The sequence below is a fragment of the Tachyglossus aculeatus genome, chromosome 5 (genome assembly GCF_015852505.1).
Source record: "Tachyglossus aculeatus isolate mTacAcu1 chromosome 5, mTacAcu1.pri, whole genome shotgun sequence".
In the NCBI taxonomy this organism is placed as follows: Eukaryota; Metazoa; Chordata; class Mammalia; order Monotremata; family Tachyglossidae; genus Tachyglossus; species Tachyglossus aculeatus.
In genome coordinates this window covers 43,761,917-43,785,153 of record NC_052070.1, presented here as the reverse complement: position 1 = coordinate 43,785,153, position 23,237 = coordinate 43,761,917, and the positions used below count along the sequence as shown (strand labels likewise).

Here is a 23,237-nt window from a genome sequence, read left to right as displayed (position 1 = left end):
ACCTCAGGGGGCTCAGGGTCCCGGACCACCCACCTTGGTTATAAAGCTACCCCTTGGGTGAGTTCTGAACCTCAGCCCCCACTCCCCGGGGGGCCACTGCCCAAACACGACCCCAGGCCGGCCCAAGTGTGCCTCGAGGACCCGTCCCACACAAGTACAGCGGTCTGGACTTGTGGTCCCTGGCAAGGTGACTATGACTCCAAACTCTTACATACTTTCCTCCCCAGAAGATTTTAGTGGTAATGACCAGGCTTGATCGTCTAGAAAACAGAAAAGGAGGGAAACATTCACCGAACGCAGGAACCTCAACTTTCTCCTGCCTCTTCCGGATCTGGCCTTCGCCTCCCAGCTGAAGCTGCCCCACTGTAATCCCTCTTGCATTACGCAAGCTCACTCCTATCTCTGCTACTGCCTAAACCATAATCACCACCACCACCACTCCTCCAGTGACCATATCCTACAGGCATATCGGATAACAATAAGAATTATGGCAATTAATCAATCTCCCCAGGCCAAATCACTGTACTGAATACCGGTGTAAATTCAAGATAATCAGGTCCCACACATTCTCTGTCATACTTGGGTTTCATAATCTAAGGGGTAAGAACAGCAGACATCTCCTCCCCATGGAGGAGAAAACTGAGGCCCAGAGTTTCAGTGATTTGCCCAAGGTACCTCAGCTCTCATGACTCCCAGTTCCAGGCTCCTTCTACTAGGTCACACTGCCTCCTCATCCTCCCCATCCGGGATGATCTAATATTTATCTCGGTGTATATTTACCTGAGACACAATCATGAGATTTGCTAACGAGAGCAGTTTCCCTTAATTACCTTGTGAAGATGAATTTATTTTCAGGGCAACCTCTGGGATGGCGAGAGACCACTTGGAGGAAAGGTGGGGTGGGGGAGTAGATAATTACCGCCAAAGAGGACAATTGACAAATGGCACTCGATAAGGAAAGGAAGGAGCTGAGATGCAGCCTTGGAACTGCTGGTGGCATTTCCGAAAATGCTGGCCCGTGAGCAGCTGTGCTCATGGGCCACTTCTGATGATGTTACACCAAGTGGCTTTGAGGACCTGCGATTCCGTCAGACACCTGGCTTGTCCCCGACATGAGGCTGGAGGTGACCTCTTGGGTCCTCTGGGGTCCTGGGCTTCCAAACTAGGCTTTGGAGCTCTGGCAATGATCCTTGGATGGGGAAATGTAAAAGCCAGGGGAGCCAAAGCCATCATAGATCTTGGATACTCAATGGCTGCCTGGGAGCAGGGTATTTGGGTTGGAACAGATGTTGGAAAGGGTCTGTCTCCCCGCTTCTAGACTGTGAGCCCGTTGTTGGGTAGGGATTGTCTCTTTTTGTTGCCAAATTTTAACTTCCAAGCACTTTGTACAGTGCTCTGCACACAGTAAGTGTTCAATAAATACGATTGAATGAATGAATGAATAAGTGAAGGAGGAGGTGAGGGAGGGACCATCCTGAAAGTGAAGCAGTGTTTCTCTGGCCTCAGATTGTTTGTTCTTTACAGGCAGAAAACCTGTGTCTTGCTTAGATGGTACTCTTTCAAGTGCTTAGTACAATGCAGTGCACTCAGGGGCATTCAATAAACACCAGTGACCACTGGTTATAAAGCTTTGCTCTCAGGGAGGCCTGATACTGACTGAAGTCATGACTGATTTTAAATTTGGGGAGGAGGAGAACCTTAGGTCAGGGACAGGTGGAGCCCGTTCCAGATCAGCACTTTTGTGGAGGGAAGGGGGCTCTCAGGTTCTCTGGTCACTGGCCTAGGTTAGCACTCAGTTATTGCTATCCTGGGATTGACTATTGCAAAAGTTACACTCAAGATTTACACACTCCAGCAGAGAGCAAGTAGAAAAAGATTTGCCCAGAAAATTTTAAGCATGGTGATAGGCTCTGTCCGCTGTTTCCATGATGACCCTATGGGAGACCTGGAGAAGTTCCCCTAGCTCACAGGAGGCAGTGTGGTCTCGTGGAAAGAGCCTGGGGCTGGGAGTCCAGAAACCCGACTCCTAGTCTCAGCTTTGCCCTGGCCTACTGTGTGTCTTTGGGCAAGTCTGTTAACTTCAGAGAAGCAGCGTGGTTTAGTGGCAAGAGCACGGGCTTGGGAGTCAGAGGCCGTGGGTTCTAACCCTGCTCCTCCACTTCTTTGCTGTGTGACCCTGGGTAAGTCACTTTACTTCTTTGTGCCTCAGTTACCTCACCTGTAAAATGGGGATTAAGACTATGAGCCTCACACGGGACAACCAGAGAACCTTGTATCTACCCCAGTGCTTAGAACAGTGCTTGGCACATAGTAAGTGCTTAATGAATACCATTATTATTATTGTTATTCTCTGTGCCCACTTCTTCCTCTATAAAATGGGGAGAAGATCCCTGCTCTCTCTGTCCCTTGGACAAGGAGCTATGTGTGGGACAGGGCCTGTGTCCAATCTGATTGACTGTCTTGGATCAGCCTCTGCTCTGGACACAGTAAGTGCTCAATAAATATGATTGAATGAATGAAAGTACTCAATAAGTAGCATGACAGTTGCTACTGCTTGTTCAGTGAAATTTTGCAGGGGCAGTTGGGAGGAGGGGAAACATTCCCAAGACAAAAATCCTCATTTGTCAGGATTCCCACTTGAGCAGGGAGGTGTCCCACTCTGGGCTGGCCCCAGTGCACTGCAGAGCCTTGGTTTGGCTACCAGGGCGTCCAATGCCACTGGACCCCTTTAGTCTCCCCAGCCCCCACTGGGCTCTTAGCAGCGCCCCCACCTGAAACTCTCCTCTGCCTCCCTTTCCGGCCCCAATGGAAGAGTCGCCGGGGCTCTGGTCCTCGGCCCCTGGCTGCATTGGGGCAGGGAAGACTGAGCGGGTAAATTTGGAATAATTACCTCCATCCTTTCTTCTTAATAATATTTCCTAATACAACTTCAGCCCTGCAAAACAGAAACAGACAAAGGGGAACCCCAAGGATTTCATTAACAGGCTTCAGAGAATCAAAACCAGCACCCTGGCCACCACAGAAGGGAAGACATCATTAGGGGACAACAAAGCAAGATAATTAAAGATGAAAAGCTACTTCCTGGAAGTGATTCCTTCCGATTTGTGTTTCTGGCATTAAGGCATTAAATCAGCTCCTGTAACGCCAAGCTAATCACTGTACCTCCATCTTGCCGCTGACCCCTTGCCCACATCCTTCCTCTGTCCCGGAACTCCCTCCCCCTTCATAGTCGACAGCCCCCCCTCCACATTCTTAGCCTTATTAAAATCACATCTCCTCCAAGAAGCCTTCCCTGACTAAGCCCTCGTATCCCCTACTTGCCCTCCCATCTACACTGCCTATGCTCTTGGATCTGTATTCTAGAAGCACTTGATATTTATCAACATCATCATCACCATCATCAGTGGTATGTATTGAGTGCTTACTGTGTGCAGAGCAATCAATCATCAATCAATTGATGGTATTTTTTGAGTGTTTACTAGGTGCAGAGAACTATACTAAGCACTTGGGAGAATGCAACAGAATTGGAAGACACGTTCCCTGCCAACAACAAGCTTGGAGTTCAGAGAGGGAGACAGACATTAATGTACACATATACAGAGTTCGTAATATTCCCTCCACCCCCAGTCCCACAGAGTTTATGTGCTTATCCTTATACCCTGCCATATAACTGCAAGCTGCTTGTGGGCAAGAATTATGTCTACCAACTCTGTTGAAATGAACTCTCCCAAGCTCTTAGTACAGTGCTCTGAATACAGTTGGTGTTCAATCCATACCATTGATTGATTTTTAATAATAATAATAATAACGATGGCATTTGTTAAGCACTTACTATGTGCAAAGCACTGTTCTAAGTAATCCCACACAGCTAATCTGGGGCTTGGACTGCACACAGTCAGCCCTCAATAAATTGCATTGATGATGATGATGATGATGGTACAAGGTCCTGACCTTAAGACTCTTTGGGAATCCTTAGCTGGGGAGGACAAGGAGAGTTTGATGTTGGCATGAATGACTTCATTTTCTCCTGGGGACATATATTCCTCCCCTCCATCCCCTAAATGCATCCACACTGGGCACCCAGAGTCATAACTCTGTCCTCCTTCTGCCTGAGAACCCCACAGAGATGCTCTGCCGGGAGCGACTGGTAGGCCTGCGCAAGTGGTAGCCCCAGTCACCCCCTAATCTCGGAGAGCTACAGAGTTTTGTCAGGCTAAGGGGCAGTGGGGGCAGGAGAGAAGCCTTCCCCCAAAGGAGGAAGAAGGAGGAATGAAAAGCCTTGGTTGGGATAGCCATATTTAGCAAATCGCCGCCCCTGTATCAGGATGGTGCAGAGGAAAAGCAGGACTGTACTGTACTGTACTACAACCCAGCCCACGCAGTTGACTCCTCTAATGCTAACCTCACTGTGCCTTGCTCTCATCTATCTCTCCTTTGACTCCTCGCCCACGTCCTGCCTCTGGCCTGGAATGCCCTCCCTCCTCCAATCCAACAGACAATTACTTTCCCCTTGTTCAAAAACCTTACTGAGGGTACATCTCCTCCAAGAGGCCTTCCCTAAGTCCCCCTTTCCTCTTCTCCCATTCCCTTCTGTGTCACCTTGACTTTCTCCCTTCATTAATCCCACCTCCCAGCCCCACAGCACTTATCTACATATCTGTCATTTATTTAATGTGAGCTCGCTGTGATCAAGGAATGTGTCTGTTGTTATAGTGTGCTCTCCCAAGCGCATAGTACAATGCTTTGCACACAGTGAGCGCTCAAGAAATATGATTGAATGAATGAATTTATTTATATTAATGTCTGTCTCCCCCTTTGAGACTGTAAGCTCAATGTAGGCAGGGAACATGTTTTATTGTTGTAGTGTACTCTCCCAAGCACTTAGTACAGTGTTCTGCACACAGTAAGTGCTCAATAAATATGACTATATGACTGAACGAATGAATGAACAGGACTAGCAGACACATTCCCTGCCCGTAACAAATACACAATCCAGAGATCTTCAACTTCTGCAAAGCAGGAATCCCACCCAGAGCCAGGCTGCTCGCTGGAGGAGCATAAGGCGCTGCCGGTGGTTGCCGGACTGCTTGGCATATTGCAGTGTGGGCTCTGTGTTTCAGCCTTCGGTAGGGACCAGGTCCTTTCCATTATCAGTTCTTAGAACAGTGCTTTGCACATAGTAAGCGCTTAAATGCCATCATCATCATCACCATGGCACCACACACCCAGTCTAGGACCAGCTCACTCACACAAAACCCGCATTGGCTCTGAACTAATTCAGACTGGCACGGACATTACTGTTCTCCCAAAGCGAAACCTTCTGGAGCTCTCCGGCTTAGTTCCACCTGCATAAGAGGCTTACTTTTTTTTTTCTTTAATGGCATTTGTTAAGCGCTACGTACCATGCATTGTAATAATAATGATGGTATTTGTTAAGCACTTACTATATGCCAAGCACTGTTTTAAGCACGGGGGCAGATACAAGGTAGTCAGGTTGTTCCACATAGGGCTCACAGTCTTCATCACCATTTTACAGATGAGGTAACTGAGGCCCAGAGAAGTGAAGTGACTTGCCCAAGGTCACACAGCTGGGGTAGATACAAGATAATCATGTTGGACACAGTTCAGGTCCCACAGGGGCTCAACAGTATTAATCACCATTTTATAGATGAGGGAACTGAGAAGTGAAGTGACTTGCCAAGGTCACACTGCACAGCAGTGGCTGGAGCCAGGATTAGAATCCAGGTCCTTTTGATTCCCAGGCTCGCACTCTACCCACTAGGCCATGCTGCTTCTCAAGGTTACTGCTTGCTGCCAGTAACCTTGCAGCCTGGCATGCAGGACAGTGAGATGGCCAAGGTCACTCAGGGCCTCCCAGGGGTGGATGTGCGCCTGAGCTTCTGGAATTTTTTTGACAAAGAAGGGAGGGAGACTTTCATACTAATCAAGTGAAAGTCTCGGTGCCCTCCCGAACATTGGATTTCCTGGTTATAACAAAAGGCAGAGCCAGCTGGAGCCACCCCAGGCTGCGGAAGGGAGGAAAAGAACCCGGAAAGGGCATGAGTGAGAATAAAGCTCCCTAAAGACTTGGGCTCTGCAGACACTCGGTAAATACCATTGATTGATTTTTAGCAAATGAAATCCGAGTCTCGGACTGTAAGAAAGTGCAAGAGCACAGTCCTGGGAGTCAGAGGGCTTCTAATCCCAGCTCCACCACTTGTCTGCTGTATGACCTTGGGCAAGTCACTTAACTTCTGCATGCCTCAGTTCCCTCTTCTGCAAAATGGGGTTTCAATATTTGTTCTCCCTCCTACTTAGGCAGTGAGCTCCATGTGGGTCCTGATTATCTCATATCTACCCCAGCGCTTAGTACAGTGCTTGACACATTGTAAATGCTTCCCAAATACCACAATTATTAAATCCCCTCTCTAAGTTTTTAGTCAATGTTTCTGGCTAAGGGGGCAGGTGGGGTGCTTAACTTTAGCACCCTTAAATTTGAGAAGCCACAGCTATTGAGGGTAAGATTGAATATGGTTTTCTGGGGTAGAGAGACTGTTCTTCCCCATCTCCAGAAAAACCTATACTCTTTTCAGATCTTATTTCCTCAGTCATGAAAAAGTGTGCTCAGTGCAGTTGGGGCTGTGAGTCCTGCAATGGCTTTTTCAGTCACATATGCACTCACAGGTGAATTTCACCTTCTTCCAACACATATATGGAAAATCTTAAGGGAGACTGGTCTGACCACAGGCCATACAGGATTCTGGAGATCTGACTAAAGTAGAAACTAAAAGAAAAAGCTTAAAATGGCATTCAATGAAGGCCCCCGTAATTGGGGCATAGATTCCAACTTTACTGCACCCAATGTGAAAAACCATTTTGCCGCCAGCCCCATTGGAAGCAAGAGTTTCATCCACCTTCCAAGCCCCTACATCAAGAGCTAAATGAACTGGGGAATCCTGGTTTAATGGGGCTTTAATGGCCTTAAACCCCAGCTGCCCATCTCCTCTCCTAGCCCAACTGGGCCCACGAAAATGACGACGTTAGAGTCTCCCATCAAAACCCACTGGACGAGTCTCAGAACCGAGATTGTGGGCGGAGGAATTGATGAGCATGATAGGCATCTCCCACTCTCTCATCCCTGCCAGGCAGGTTCCGGCTGGGGCATAAATTGCATTGAGCAAAGAGGTGGGAAAAGTCTGCATTACTCTGACCTGCTCCCTTTACTAACCCTTCCTACCCCCCCAGCATTCTATGTATATGTCTGTATTTATTTATATTAATCACTTTCTACCCTTCTACACTGTAAGTTTGTTGTGGGTAGGGAATGTGTCTTTTCCATTATTGTTTGTATTCTGCACACAGTAACCGCTCAGTAAACATGATTGAAGTTTTAACACATTTGTAGTGGATGGAGGAATAGTTGATAATTTTTCTCTCCTGGGATTGATAATCAATAATAAAGGAACTAGTAGCCAAGAAATATGCTGAAGATTAATGGATTAATGTTAGAAAAACTTTCTATGAAGAGGCCTGGAAAAAGGTCATGAAGTGTGCTGAACTGCCACAAAAATACAAATTGTCAACTCTATGGTGTTTCCAGTGACAATGTATGGATCTGAAAGCTGGACAGCGAAAAAACAGGATAGAAAGAACATCGATTCTTCTGAAAGGTGGTGTTGGAGAAGACTTTTACGAATACCACGGACTGCCCAAAGAACAAACAAATGGATTTTGGAGTAAATTAAACCAAAGTGGTCTTTGGAAGGCCAAATGACTTGACTTTGATTAGCATATTTTGTACACATAATCTGAAGGACTAATTCTCTGGAGAAGACACTAATGCTAGCAAAAGTCCAAGTAAAACGTGGAAGAGGCAGACCAGCAGCTACATGGATAGAGACCACAACAACGGACCATAACGGAAGAACCATTAGAAAGGTTGCAGATCATGGCACAGAACAGGACTTTCTGGAGAAAGTATACCCATAGAGTCACTATGAGTTGGAAACAACTCGATGGCACTTAATAATAATTATAAACATGATTGATCGGCTGTAGAATCCGGTGTGAAGTCCACACAAAGCCTTTTAGGTCCCCAGCTTGCTTAAGATGGGGGTGACTGCAGCCCAGTACTGATGCTACACCTGAGGGACTTGGTCTAGAAGGTGGGTTGTCTTGGTGGCTGCTGTGGCCTTCGAGGAAATAAGGACCCCTTGAACCCAGGACTTCTGAGGTGTGCTCAGAGTTGGGTAGGCATGTGAAGGCACTCACACCCTGCTTTCTACTCTTGTTTGCTGGGGCAGGGGTAAGTGTACTTCACTGCGAAGGAGAGGGGGTGCCTGGGGTGAGGGAGGGGGCCCGTATCTTGCGTTGAAATCACAGTTCTCGGCCCCCCCACCCCCACCAAGCTTTCTGCAGAGCACTGGGGGAAGGAGAGAGGGAGAGCTGTGGATAGGCTGGGGGATAGGCTCGGCTCAGAGCAAGGAGCTGGGGTGAGAGATGCAGAAATACTGGTGCCGGGTCCAACTGCTTCAACTTGAAAAGATACTCACTTTCCAGCAGCGTAAACTTCTGCCGTATCAAACAGGTTGATTCCATTGTCATAAGCCAAGGTCATCAGCTGTTCGGCCATCTGCAAAAGATCCTTGTTCAGAAAGACCAGGTGACGGGAGGCCCCACCCCCTAGAAGGCCCAAGAAGAAAACACATCTTGTCGTGCTCTTTCTACTAGGTCATGCTGCTTCTCATTTTTAATATAACTAACTTTCATTTAAACAATTACATCTACTCTGTCTAAGGCAGGAGAGATTTTTCCTAAAATGAAATCAAGGCAGTGAAAATACATCTATGCAACCGTGGCTCCGGCATCTGAGCTCTCTGGCTGAGGGCCTGATCCCTTCCCACAGGGCCTGTCAGCAGCTCTTCTCCCTCTTTCTTAGACTGTAAACCCGGGGCAGGACAGGGACTGTATCCAACCTGCATATACCGTATCTACCCCAGTGCTTAATATAGTGCTTGATTCAACAAATACTGCAGGAGGGGGCTAAAGCCTGCCCCTTCTAGCCCGCTTAACTGCAACCAAATGGGGACTATGGTAAAGGAAACCTCCTAGAGAAAAGGATTTATCTTTTGGTTTTTAAAGAAATGGAGACCATACTATGTCGAGGTAATGAATATGCATTAAGACTAGAAAAAAACCATTTTAACACATTGAGACAGTTTGGTTAACAAGCAACTGGCATTCTTTTATGTTGCGGGTGCCATGCGGTAAAGGGCACGTGACAAATGAATGCTGAAAAGCTGAATAGGGCCTCTGTATCTTGGTTACCTTGACCATTGGTGGCTCATTCCTATTCCCTGTTGCATTTAGGAAAAAGTTATTTAATTCATGGAAAGAGCATGGGCTTGGGAGTCAGAGGTGACTTTGGGAAGGTCACTTAACTTCTCTGTGCCTCAGTTCCCTCATCTGGGGATTAAGACCGTGAGCCCCACATGGGACAACCTGATAACCTTGTATCTACCCTACTGCTTAGAACTGTGCTTGGCACATAGTAAGTGCTTAAATACCATTATTATTACTATTCTGGAGTGTGTGCAACTTCAGTTCAGAATGGGCATAAAGGTGAGGTAGGCACATAAACTTCACCTTTACATATTATTTTGTTAATAATAATATTAATGTTGTCATTTTTTAGGTGCTTTCTGGGTGCCTGCCACTGTGCTAAGTCAGATTGGATACAGGGCCCTGTCCCACCTGGGGCTCCCAGGCCAAGAGATGAGGAGAGTAGGTATCATATCCCCATTATACAGGTGAAGAAACTGATGCACAGAGAAGTCCAGTGACTTTCTCAAGGGCACTCGGTAGGCAAGTGATGGAGCTGTGACTAGAATTTATTCATAAGATCACATCCAGAGCTTTGCACTGCTTCTTACCCCAAAATCACAGGGTTGCCCAATGGGCCTTTCGTTTGTGAGAATCCCTATATAAGGATTATCGAATACTAATGTGATCTGTGTAACTGAGATTTTCTCCCCATAGGGGCCAGCATGGCTACAGAGCCCCTACACGATCATGGGCATCAGAGAAATTCACCTGCTTTAATCCAAACTAATAATGTAAGTGCAGAATATACAGACCTGGATATTTTTCTGCATTTGCTAAGCTATTAATTAGTGATAATAATGGTACTAAGTGCTTATAATGTGACAAGCCCTGGGTTAGATACAAGGTGGGGGCTTAGTCTTAATCCCCTTTTACAGTTGAGGTAACAGGCACAGAGAAGTTAAGTGTATTGCCCAAGGTCACACAGCAGAGAAGTGGCAGATCTGGGATTAGAACCCACGTCCTCTGACTCGCAAATCCAAACTCATAAACTCTTTTCACTAAGCCATGCTGCTCAAGCACTGTGCTTGACACCTGTACACATTTTGTTGTCTGTCTCTCCCTTCTAGACTGTTAGCCCGTTGTTGGGTAGAGACCATCTCTATATGTTGCCAACTTGCACTTCCCAAGCGCTTAGTACAGTGCTCTGCACACAGTAAGCGCTAAATAAATACAATTGAATGAATGAATGAATCTTCAGTCCTGCTACCCAATTTTTCTTTTAGGCCTTGGGCCCCTCTGCCCCTATTCATTTTCATGGCTCTGCTACTATTACTCTGTACTGCTCTCACTGATAGAGAACTATGGGTCCCATGTTCCTGGAATGAAGACTTGGTATTTTTTAATGGTATTTGTTAAGCTATTACTATGTGCCAGACACTGCTGCTCTACAAACTGGGGTAGATGCAGATTAATCAGGTTGGACACAGTCCATGTCTCATGGGTCTCAGTCTTAATCCCCAATTTACAGATGAGATAACTGAGTCACAGAGAAGTTAAGTGACTTGCCCAAGGTCATACAGCAGACAAGTGGCGGAGCTGGGATTAGAATCCAGGTCCTTCTGGCTCACAGGCCCGTGCTCTATCCACTGGGCCATGGAGCAGCTGCCCACAGTGGCTGGAATGGTATTATTTCTCCCTGGCAACAGTGGCTTTGTGGCTTCCATCTAGGGTACACAGGGATCAGGGACGAGGCAGCCTTAGTCATCGGAGAGTCAGGTTTCTCCCTCTAATCCTCGGGTCACAGAACAGATTTACAGAGTATTGGAAGAGACAAAATCTGCATTTCCAGGCAGGAACAATTCAACATTAAAGAAATTTGGGCTGCATTAGATGAGGCCCTTCATTTCATATCCAGATATTTTATGGGTTCAGCTTTTTATTCACTGAATGGGGAAAGGAATATGTCCCCCGAATATGTACAGGGGAAGATTTTGGATGATAATCAGCAAGGAACAAGGTTGATGGAGATAAATACATTCCACAGGTGATTATAAAGAGTGGGGTCACTTCACTCAGAGACCTTTCTTGAGGGTTGATCCCATCACATGCCTTGCGTCCTGGAAAGTCAAAAGGTACTGTTGCCAAAGCCCCCTCGTATCAAATTAAAACTCTCGATGGTTTCAAAGCCTTCCATCCCCTGGCTCCTTCATGGGTAGCTTGCCCTTTTCTTCCAGCTGGTCTTAGTCCATGTCCACTGCTCAATTAGATTATAAACTCCTTGAAGGCAGGGAAGGCCAAAAGCTGGTCTTTGTTTTGTTGTAATCCCCCAAGTGCTTAGTATAGTGTTTTGCAACTATTAGAGACTCAATAAATACCACTGGTCAATGGCCCCAACCAACTCAACCTCCAAATGGTCCCCTACACCCACTCTTTTGCTTCCAAGTCACCTTTCATTCCATTCCCCCGAATGACATGCCCTTTCATATTTCCCTTCACCAAACCACAGCCCTTGCCTTAAAAACTTGCTAAAAACCCACCACCTGCCTACCATAAGCCCTCAGTATATAACACGAAGAATGGCTAAATATATTGAATAAAACTCTAAAATGTGATTACATTTCTGTATGTTGTGCCTTTATAGATTCTGGTCCTGTCTTGTGCAGCTTTCTATAATTGTAAATTTGGAGTTTTGTGTTTGTCTAGCTCCCTATGGGCTCCTCGGGGACAGGCACCATGTTTTCTTTTTCGGTTTTGGTAAGTTCCTTCTTTTTCTAGGACTGTGCCCTGTCCACTAGAGGTGCTCAAAAGATACTGATGATGACAATGACATCAGACCTTCCATGGCTGCCCAAGCATGAGGCAAGTTGCCAGAATTACGAACACTCTGAATTTGCATAGTATTTTTTTATTTTTCAACATCATTATCTCATTTCTCACTCCTGCCCCTACAACATTTCTGTGATGAAGGGAAAAGCCAGTATTCGTGTTCCCATTTTACAGCTGAGAAACTTAGGGCACAAAGAGGGCACAAGCACAGCAGGTCAGCGGCAGAGCTGGAATCTGAACCCATGATTCCCAACTTACAGGCTTAAACTTTTTCCACCAGACTCTGCCACCTCTCCTTTAGGGCACTCTGCCTTTAGCACTGGAGTTGTGAAAATCAATTAAACCAAACCCAACCCCAAATGGGACTGGAAAATTCACTGTATTTTAATAGTGACAGAAAAGATAATAATAATAATGATGGTATTTGTTAAGCTCTTACTATGTGCAAAGCACTGTTCTAAGATAATAATGATAATAATAATGGCATTTATTAAGTGCTTGCTATGTGCAAAGCACTGTTCTAAGTGCTGGGGAGGTTACTAGGTGAACGGGTTGTCCCACGTGGGGCTCACAGTCTTAGTTCACATTTTACAGATGAGGTAACTGAGGCACAGAGAAGTTAAGTGACTTGCCCGAAGTCACACAGCTGAAAAGTGGTAGAGCCAGGATTTGAACCCATGACCTCTGACTCCGAACTCTTTCCACTGAGCCACGCTGTTTTTTGGGGAACCGACTGGAACCTGATAGGTAAAATGGCCTTGTTTGATTCCTTTAAAAATTTTGGATGTAACTTTCTCAATAACAAACAGCTCCTTTATGCAAGAAATACAAAGGTATTTAAGTACACTTGATGACACCCAAATCTACATCTCTACCCCTGTTCTCTCTCCCTCCCTTCAGGCTCATATCTCCTCCTGCCTTCAGGACATCTCCTTCTGGATGTCTGCCCGCCACCTAAAACTCAACATGTCCAAGACTGAGCTCCTTATCTTCTCTCAAAATCCTGTCCTCTCCCTGACCTTCCCGTCACTGTGGATGGCACTACCATCCTTCCTGTCTCACAAACCCGCAACCTTGGTGTCATCCTTGACTCTGCTCTCTCATTCACCCCACACAACCAATATGTCACCAAAACCTGCCAGTCTCAACTCCACAACATCGCCAAGATCCGCCCTTTCCCCTCCATCCAAACCGCTACCTTGCTGGTTCAATCTCTCATCCTATCCCGACTGGATTACTGCATCAGCCTCTTTTCTGATCTCCCATCCTCCTGCCTCTCCCCGCTTCAGTCTATACTTCACTCTGCTGCCCAGATTATCTTTCTACAGAAACAGGCTGGGCATGTCGTTCCCTCCTCAAAAATTTCCAGTGGTTGCCTATCAACCTTCGAATCAAGCAAAAACTCCTCACTCTAGGCTTCAAAGCTCTGCATCACCTTACCCCCTCCTAACTCACCTCCCTTCTCTTCTTCTACAGCCCAGCCCGCACACTCCACTCCTCTGCTGCTAACCTCCTCACTGTGCCTCATTCTCGTCTGTCCGGTGGTCGGCACCTGGCCCAAGTCCTATCCCTACCCTGGAATGCCCTCCTTCCACACGTCCGCCAAACTAGCTCTCTTCCTCTCTTCAAAGCCCTACTGAGAGATCACCTCCTCCAATAGGCCTTCCCAGGCTGAGTCCCCCCTTTTCCTCTCCTCCTAGTCCCCTCCCCACCGCCCCACAACCTTCTGCCCTACCTTCTTCCCCTCCCCACAGCACTTGTGTATTTTTGTACATATTTACTATTCTATTCATTTTATTAATGATGTGTATATAGCTATAATACTATTTATTCTGATGGTATTGACACCTGTCTACTTGTTTTGTTGTCTGTCTCCCCCTTCTAGACTGTGAGCCTGTTGTTGGGTAGGACTGTCTCTATATGTTGCCGATTTGTACTTTCCAAGCACTTAATACAGTGCTCTGCACACAGTAAGTGCTCAATAAATACGACTGAATGAATGAATAAGTAAATGGCATTACCTTTTGAAAATCGACATTCAGGTTCTGGGAAAGGTAAAGTGGTTTTCCCACATAGTTACCAAGTCAAGATACTTGAATACTACTCACACTTTGGGGCAGAAAATGCCCAGATCGATCAATCAATCAATTGTGTTTATTGCGTGCTTACTGTTTGAGAGCTTGGGAGAGGACAATATAACAGAGTTGGCAGACATGTTCACTGCCCACTAGGAGCTAACAGTTGATCTCTGAAACAATCAAGCAATCATAATCACTGAGGATTTACTGTGTGCAGGGCACTTTACTATGTGCACAAGTTTTGATACTTTGGACCGGTTCTGGAATGTTGCAGGAAACCCTAGAGAGCACCAGAAATACGTGGAAATGAAATTTGTTCTGGTTCTGGTCCTACCCCAAATTCTGCAGGTTCCTTTTCATCCAGAGGAAGTACTTACCTCATCTGTGATTTGACCTCCAAATGTCACCCATGTTCCTGTGACAGAGAAACACATAGGTTCATTGTTGAGACCAAACCTCCAGGAGGCAAATTATGGGTTCACTTCCTTCTTCCCAAATCATATCGCCCCAACTCCCATCTCAGCACTTACTTTCTCACAGCAATTGTGAGCTCATTGATCTGCATACTCTATTGTTTAAGCACTTATTCATCTCTCCCTTCTCTTCTTCTTCCTTTTTTTTCAAATGGTAATTTGTTAAGTGCTTACAATATGCCAAGCACTGTACTAAGCATTGGGGTAGATACAAGATAATCAGGTTGGGCACAATTGGGAGAGGACAATATGACAGGGTTGGCAGACACATGAGGCTCACAGTCTTAATACCTATTTTTATGACTGAGGTAACTGAGGGACAGAGAAGAGACTTGGCTAAGGTCACAAAGCCGACAAATCACAGAGCTGGGATGAGATCCCATGTTCTCTGACTTCCAGACCCTTGCTTTATTCATTAGGCCATGATGTTTCTCTTTTCTGTAAATAATCATGTGTCTGCCTTCCTGTTGGAATACAGGCATTTTCAGAGTAGGGATTGTGTCTTTTACCTCTAATGTAGTTGCCCAAATACGTAGGTCCAGGCTCTGCATACAATAGGCGCTCAATAAATAATAATAATAATAATAATAATAATAATAATAATGTTGGCATTTGTTAAGCGCTTACTATGTGCAAAGCACTGTTCTAAGCGCTTGGGATACAAAGTGATAAGGTTGTCCCACGTGGGGCTCACAGTCTTAATACCCATTTTACAGATGAGGTAACTGAGGCTCAGAGAATCAATCAATCAATCAATCGTATTTATTGAGTGCTTACTATGTGCAGAGCACTGTACTAAGCGCTTGGGAAGTACAAATTGGCAACACATAGAGACAGTCCCTACCCAACAGTGGGCTCACAGTCTAAAAGAGTGGGCTCACAGTCTAAAAGAAGTTAAGTGACTTGCCCAAGGTCACACAGCAGATATGTGGCAGAGCCGGGATTCAAACCCATGACCTCTGACTCCAAAGCCCGTGCTCTTTCCACTGAGCCACGCTGCTTCTCTAACCTACTGATAGATTGATAGAGATCATTCCATTTTACCTCAGCACTCTCCTGGCTCCTTTATTGTACTTTGGAGGAAGCTGGGAATGACCTCTTTAGAGTTCTAAGACCAGGCTCTTGGGCAGAACCTTCAGTTGGGGTGTGAAGATGTCATCCTCCTCCCTCCCTCCCACTACTAATTTAGAAAGGGCCCTGAAGCACACTAAAGTCCAAGGCCCTGGCTCTGTAGGCAAGCTTTCAGAGTGAATCCTCTGGACCCTTCACATAACAAAAAATTCAGACTAGCTCAGTAGCAGCTAACCATTAGAGTGGTGAGGACCTGATCCTTCCTCAGCCAGAGGCACTTCAGACTTTGTTTTCATGCCCAGCAAAATGTGGCAATGGGCTACACAAAGGATCACCATAACAATTATGGTATCTCTTAAGCTCTTATTATGAGCCAGGCACTGTACTATCCTGCAAAGAGTAACATGCTGTGTAATGCCTGGCTTGTGAAGCATGGGCTGAGTGGGCCGTGGGGCTGGTGGCAGACATACAGCACCATTTAGAAAAGCAAAAATGAAGAAATATGACCCAAGTTGGAATTTAAACACATCTAATTTTGTATCCTTTATGCACCTATTTGCTAGGCTCTGTAGTCACAGCAACTGAAGAGACTGTGCTCCGCATTAGCCGAAGGGCAATTGGTCAGCTGTGCCTCCCCATCTCTTCTCCCCACACAGAAAGATAACACACTCAGGCATGGGACAACTTACCTAGACCGAGGCAGGAGACCCGCAATCCAGATTTCCCAAGATTCCTGCAAAACAAACACCTCTTAGAATATTTACTAAGCACTTACAATGGGCTAAAGCACTGTGCTAAACTCTGGGAACAGACACAAGATAATCCGATCAGATACAATCCTTGCAGGGCTCACATCTAAGAGGTGGAGAGAGGCAAGCTATCTTCCCCATTTGACAGATGAGGAAACTGAGGCCCAAGGAGATCAAGTGACTTGCTAAAGATACACAGCAAGCCAGTGGTAGATCTGTGATGAGGGTCTTGTCCTTCTGGGTCTCAGTCCCATGTTCCGCCCTCTGGGCCATGGTTTCCCTCTTATTAATTCTCAATTCCTGGGGCTGATCCACCCAGCCTGCTCAACAAACAACAAACAATAACAGAAACACTTCTCAGGCATTTACCCTCCCTCATTCATCATTATGACTCTCCCTGGAGGGAGGGATTATGCAGAGATAAGTCCCATTTAGCAAGTCGAAAAACTGAGGTGCAGAGAGGGAGAGTAGTTTGCCAGCGCCACAGCCCAGAAAGAGGACCCAGGTCTCCTGTCTCCTGATCTGGCCCCCCAAGGTTTCACTAGATCTTGCCATATCCTTTAATTTTGTCTCTGGCTTTGGGAGAAGGTTACATCATTTTTTTAATACTTGCTATTTCTTCAAGGGAAAAATAGTTCTCATTTGATCATCACAACACCCGTGTGAGGTAGGGAGAAGTGGGTATTTATAATCCCCATTTTACAGACAAGGAAACTGAGGCCCAAAGAGGTTTGTCAGAGGTCCTGCAGCAGGCTGGTTACAGAGCTGGGATTAATATTAATAACAACAACAATAATAATACTAATTATAATTCTGGTACTTGTTAAGTGCTTACTATGTTCCAAGCACTGTTCTAAACGCAGTTCCTGTCCCACAGGGGGCTCATAATCTTAATCACCATTTTACAGTTGAAGTAACTGAGGGACAGAAGTAAAATGACTTACCCAAGGTCACACACACAGTAGACATGTGGCAGAGCAGGGATTAGCACCCAGGTCCTTGCTCTACCCACTAAGATATGCTGCTTCTAATTCGAACATGGGCCTCCCAACTCCCACTCCCAAATTCATGCCATTAGACCATACTGCCTAGATCATGGAAGCCAGGACCAATACAGTGGGGAAATGAGCTAAGCTGTGAGGGGCATTCTTCTCTGCGGAGGGTGGAAAGCAGTGCACTGGATGCAGTGGAAACCAGGACCATTCTACCAAGCTGGAGTTAGCAATTCAGACAACCAGCCCGGGCACGACCACATTATAATAATAATGATAATAAAAAAACTGTGGTATTTGTTAAGTGCTTACTATGTTCCAGGCACTGCTCTAAGTGCGGGGGTGGACACAAGCAAATCATTTCGGACACAGTCCCTGTCCCACGTGGGGCTCACAGCCTTAATCCCCATTTTACAGCTGAGGTAACTGGCACAGAGAAGTGAAGTGACTTGCCCAAGCCCACACAGCAGACAAGTGGCAGCTATCCCAATTGGATTACTCCATCAGCCTCCTTTCTGATGTCCCATCCTCCTGTCTCTCCCCGCTTCAGTCTATACTTCTCTCTGCTGCCCGGATTATCTTTGTACACAAATGCTCTGGGCATGTCATTCTCCTCCTCAAAAATCTCCTGTCAACATACGAATCAAGCAAAAACTCCTCACTCTTGGCTTCAAGGCTCTCCATCATCTTGCCCCCTCCTACCTCACCTCCCTTCTCTCCTTCTACAGCCCAGCCCGTGACTCCACTCCTCCGCCGCTAACCTCACGGCGCCTTGTTCTCGCCTGTCCAGTTGTCGACCCTTGGCCCAAGTCCCACCTCTGGCCTGGTATGCCCTCCCTCCACACATCCGCCAAACTAGCTCTCTTCCTCCCTTCAAAGCCCTACTGAGAGTTCACCTCCTCTAGGCCTTCCCAGACTGAGCCCCCCCTTTTCTTCTCCTCCTACTCCTCCCCATCAACCTCCCCACCCTACCCCCTTCCCCTCCCCACAGCACTTGTGTATATTTGTATTTATTTATTCCTCTATTTATTTTATTAATGATGGGTATATAGCTATAATTCTATTTATTCTGATGGTATTGACACCTGTCTACTTGTCTTGTTTTGTTGTCTGTCTCCCCCTTCTAGACTGTGAGCCCACTGTTGGGTAGAGACTGTCTCTATCTGTTGCCAAACTGTACTTCCCAAGCGCTTCGTACAGTGCTCTGCACACAGTAAGTGCTCAATAAATATGACTGAATGAATGAATGAACCCTTGACCTTTTGATTCCCAGGCCCATGCTCTATCCATTACATCATGCTGCTTCCATTATAACAAACCTTAATTAGGGAGGACGGTGGTGAGGCTCAGCGGCTTGCTAAGAGATGAAGGGTTCTCCCTGGACTATGCAAATCCAGATCAAGGCTGTCAGTCAATCTGTCTCCCCCTTTTAGACTGTGAGCCCATTTTGGGTAGGGACCGTCTCTATACGTTGCCACCTTGTACTTCCCAAGCGCTTAGTACAGTGCTCTGCACACTGTAAGCGTTCAATAAATACGATTGAATGAATGAATGAATCCCTGAAAGGGAAGGTCTAGGGTCCCCGCCACTGCCCCGGGCCAGTGGAGATAGGGGAGATTGAGATAACTACTGGGCACAGGGCACAGGCCACAGCTGAAGGAAATAGTTATTTCTCTGTGGCAGGGCAATTCCCAACCAAACTCAGCAGCCCACCAGATTCTCCAAATCCTTTCTGTGACGGGTCAGAGTTGTACATGGCCGAGAGACCCATCCACCGTGAGACTACCGTTTAGATCACAGCCAGAGGGTCCAGGGGAGGACCAAAACACAGAGATGGTATTTCCACATCTTCAAAGCCCTCTTAACGTCCATCTCCTCCAGAAATTCCTCCTCAATTCATTCCCAGCACCCCAAGGTACACCAACCCAACAACCACTCTTGGAACTCACGTTTAATGATTTGCTCCTTCATTTCATATTCTTGCTGGTCCTTGTTCTGTCCTTGTTCTCTCTACTGCTCCCACTCTGAGTAAATAATTTGTATCTGCCTGCCTCCCCTATTAGAGTCCCTATTACATTCTAATAGGGACTGGGTCTTTTGCTTCTGGTGAACTCTTCCAAATACAGTGCTTTGCATTTAGTTAAGTGCTCGATAAATACCACTGATTGACTGATCAATCCAATCGATCCAGTTCTGCTCAGTGGCCCTAATTGATCCTAATATAATAACGTTCACTCTGCAAATGCAGCTGGGAAAACCTGTCTCAGGGAGGTTAAGTTATCTACAAAGTCCTAATGTGAAACCAAGTAGAACCCAGTAAAGGATTCAAGGTTCAAAAGTACCGTATTTGCTTAGTAATCCAAGCAGCAGCCATGGGTGACCTCACAAAAACAGTCCACAGCTGTGTTCTTTTAGAGCTTTCCTTCCCCACTGTTGAATTCATCATCAGGCTAATGCACACTCATGTATCTGACACTAGAGAGAGGAAACTGGAGCCCCAAAAGCAAACCAGATGTGAGAAAAATACTTGTTTTCCCAGCCTAGAGATCCCTTCCCTTTTCCCACACTCCAGCTCCCCAGTGCCCCAGACCGCAGTTCTTTCAAAATCTTCCCAATATCTCACCACCCAAATTAATTCACAGCACCCTGACTGGGTCAACTCCACATCATTCATCCTTAGCATTTGTGTTTTATTCCTAGTCTCAGCATCTATGTACATATGTAGATTTTTATATATTCACATATTTGTACTACTTCCTGATACATCCTTTTTCCTGTTGCTTTTTGGGAATGATTTTTGCCAGCCTCCCCCATTAAGTTGCAACCCCCTTGAGGGCCTACAATGAGTGTCTTACTTCATTTGCACTCTCCAAAGTGTTTAGTCCCACGCTTAGCACTTGGGAAGCATTCAATTAATACCATTTATTGACTGGTTGAAAAATAAGTCTAAAATTATTTGCTTTTGAACACAAAGAGACGGAATGTGGCATCCTTCCCCTCTAGCTTGGAGTTCATAGCCTTTCCCTGTTAGTCTTTTTCCCCAGAGATTCTCTCCTTATTTTATGCGGGGCATGATACTTCTCCCATCTCACTAGATCATGTCAACCACCTCTGCTATATTGTACTCTCCCAAGCTCTTAGTACATTGCTCTGCACACAGTAAATGCTCAAAAAATACCATCAATTGATCTACCCAGACAAGGATGGGACCCAGGGATTTAAAAAAGTCATCGACCAACCCTGCCACTGAATATAGGAATAACTGTTAGGTAGTTATTGTATCTATTAATCTTTTGCTATGGGTCAAACACTGTGGGAGGTGATGGGGCTGATAAAAGATAACCAGATCAGACGCAGTCCCTGTGTCATTTACGATTCACAAACTAAGAGGGAGACGGGTATCTTATCCCCATTTCGTGGATGAGGAAATTGAAGCTCAGAAAGGTTGAGTGACTCGCCTAAGGTGGAAGAATTGGGATTAGAACCTGGGTCTCCCGACTCACAGTGCCAAGCTTTCCACGAGGGCATTCCGCCTCTCAACTGAATGGAAAAAGGCTATTCTCCAAGCGCCCAACTGCTCCACCACAAGTAGTAGTTAATGGTATTTAGCAAACGTCTACTGAATACTATAATAATGATACTACTACTACTACTACTACTACTACTAATGATACTTGCTAAGCGCTTACTATGTGCCAGGCCCTGAACTAAGTGCTGGGGTAGATACAAGGTAATTGGGTTGGACACAGTCCCTGTCCAACGTAGGGTTCAGAGTCTTAATTCCCATTTTCCAGATAAGGGAACTGAGGCAGAGAGAAGTAAAGTGACTTGTCCAAGGTCACACAGCAGAAAAGTGGCAGAGCTGGGATTAGAACCCAGGTCCTTCTGACTCCCAGGCCCATGCTCTACCCACTAAGCCATGCTGCTTCTCTGTATTGTACGAAGTACTTGGGAGATACAACAGAAGCACAAGACATATTCTCTGTCCACAAAGAGTTTATGTACTAAATGGAGAGACAGACCGATCCACTTCATAGGTTACACCATTAAAATACAAAGATGGGACCCGCCAACTGCTGCAAATCAGAGGACAATGAGAAAACAGTCTCTATTTAGGCAGAAGATTTAAAAACAGTCTCTCACACTGGAATTAGGCTTTGTTGGGTATTTTACTGTCTTACACTCTAATAGATCTATATTTGTTGAAATGAGAAAATAAAATTTCACATAAATGAGCTATTTTTTTTAATAGACTGAAAAGGGACAACCATTCAATTACCAGACAAAATCTTTACAACCAAATGACATCGGACCTCATTAATTCTGCTTCAGATCTTTTCAGCTGTGTGGAAAAATAATTAATGAAGGCTCATTAAAATAACCTTTAGTTTGAGAAATCATCAGTGCATATCGAGAACCACTAAATATTTCACTGCTGTTAAATATTGCACATCAGAGTTGGGTTAAGGGCCTTCCCAGTTCCATTTCTCACGTCAATTAGAGGCACTTTGGGAATATGATTTTTAGAAACTGTTACATAGAAAAGTTTTTACTGAACACATAGACATTATTTCAATTCAATGAATGGGGTTGAGTGTATCAGCATCAATGTGGCTCTGTCTATAGATGTGAATTACCAAGAAAATTCCAGTTTCATACTTCATTTTGGCCTCTATTTCTGATATTTCTGGAGAATGGGCTTTTCTTTTATATTTCTGAAAAACCTGCATACTGCTTGCAACTGTATTTCACAGTTTTACCTTGAATGTCTCTTCCTGTACTGTGCAAGCTCCCTACTCCTGACACGCCTTTGTTTACCCTCTGTGGAGTCACAAGCACTGCTATATGTGTATCACACTTTCATTTTTCTACGGTGCTTACCTCCCAGGGCTATCATATAGATGCAGCTTCCCCCTTTTAAGGATGACAAAACTGAGCCTCAGGGAGGTAAAATGGCTTGCCCAAGGTCCCACAGAAGGTCAGGGACCAAGCTGGGATAAGAACCCAGATCTCCTGACTCCCATTTGATTTTCTACCAGCCCATATAGTCACTCCAACAATAATGAATGAAGGCCATGACAGACCACCCTATTTTGCAAACTCAATAACCTACCTTACCCAGAACCAACAGAAGCGGAGATTGACTATTATCTGATCAGTCTTGGTGGCCAAATTGGATATCTCAGGTTTACAGTGCATCAGGTTTCCTTGAGGACTGGGATCATGTCTATTAACTATTGCAATTTTCCAAGCCCTTAGCATTCTTCCAAGCCCTTGGAAGCAACATAGTCTAATGGAAAGATAAGAGCCTGAGAATTACAGTCAGTCAGTCATATTTATTGAGCACTTACGATATGCAGAGCACTGTACTAAGTGCTTGGGAGAGTACAATATAACAGATACATTCCCTGCCCACAATGAGCTTACAATCTAGAGGGAGAGACAAACATTAGCATAAACATAAATAAATAACCCAGAGGATCTGGGGTTCTAATTCTGGCTCTGTCACTTGTATGCTGTGTGATTTTGAGCAAGTCACTTCTCTGCCTCAGTTTCCTCATTTGTAAAATGAGGATTCAATACCTGTTCTCTCTCCTACCTAGACTGTAACCCCCATATAGGACCTGATTATCTTGTATCTACCCCAGTGCTTGGTACATAGTAAGTGTTTAACAAAGACCACAATTATTATTAGCACTTGAGATGCTCCATAATTACTACGGA

At 45.5% G+C, this 23,237-nt stretch overlaps 1 protein-coding gene across 10 annotated transcripts in view; it reads right to left on the bottom strand.

Moving 5' to 3' along the window:
- The window catches only part of KCNAB2 (potassium voltage-gated channel subfamily A regulatory beta subunit 2), a 109,214-nt gene that overhangs the window by 19,945 nt on the left and 66,032 nt on the right, over positions 1–23,237 (bottom strand). For all 10 annotated transcript variants that reach the window (XM_038746674.1, XM_038746677.1, XM_038746678.1 and 7 more), the window contains 5 exons: positions 16,462–16,505; positions 14,606–14,643; positions 8,553–8,632; positions 2,891–2,935; positions 216–260 (listed from right to left, as the gene is read on the bottom strand). In XM_038746674.1, the coding sequence (XP_038602602.1) occupies positions 216–260; positions 2,891–2,935; positions 8,553–8,632; positions 14,606–14,643; positions 16,462–16,505 (252 nt within the window). The remainder of the gene's footprint in view (positions 1–215; positions 261–2,890; positions 2,936–8,552; positions 8,633–14,605; positions 14,644–16,461; positions 16,506–23,237) is intronic.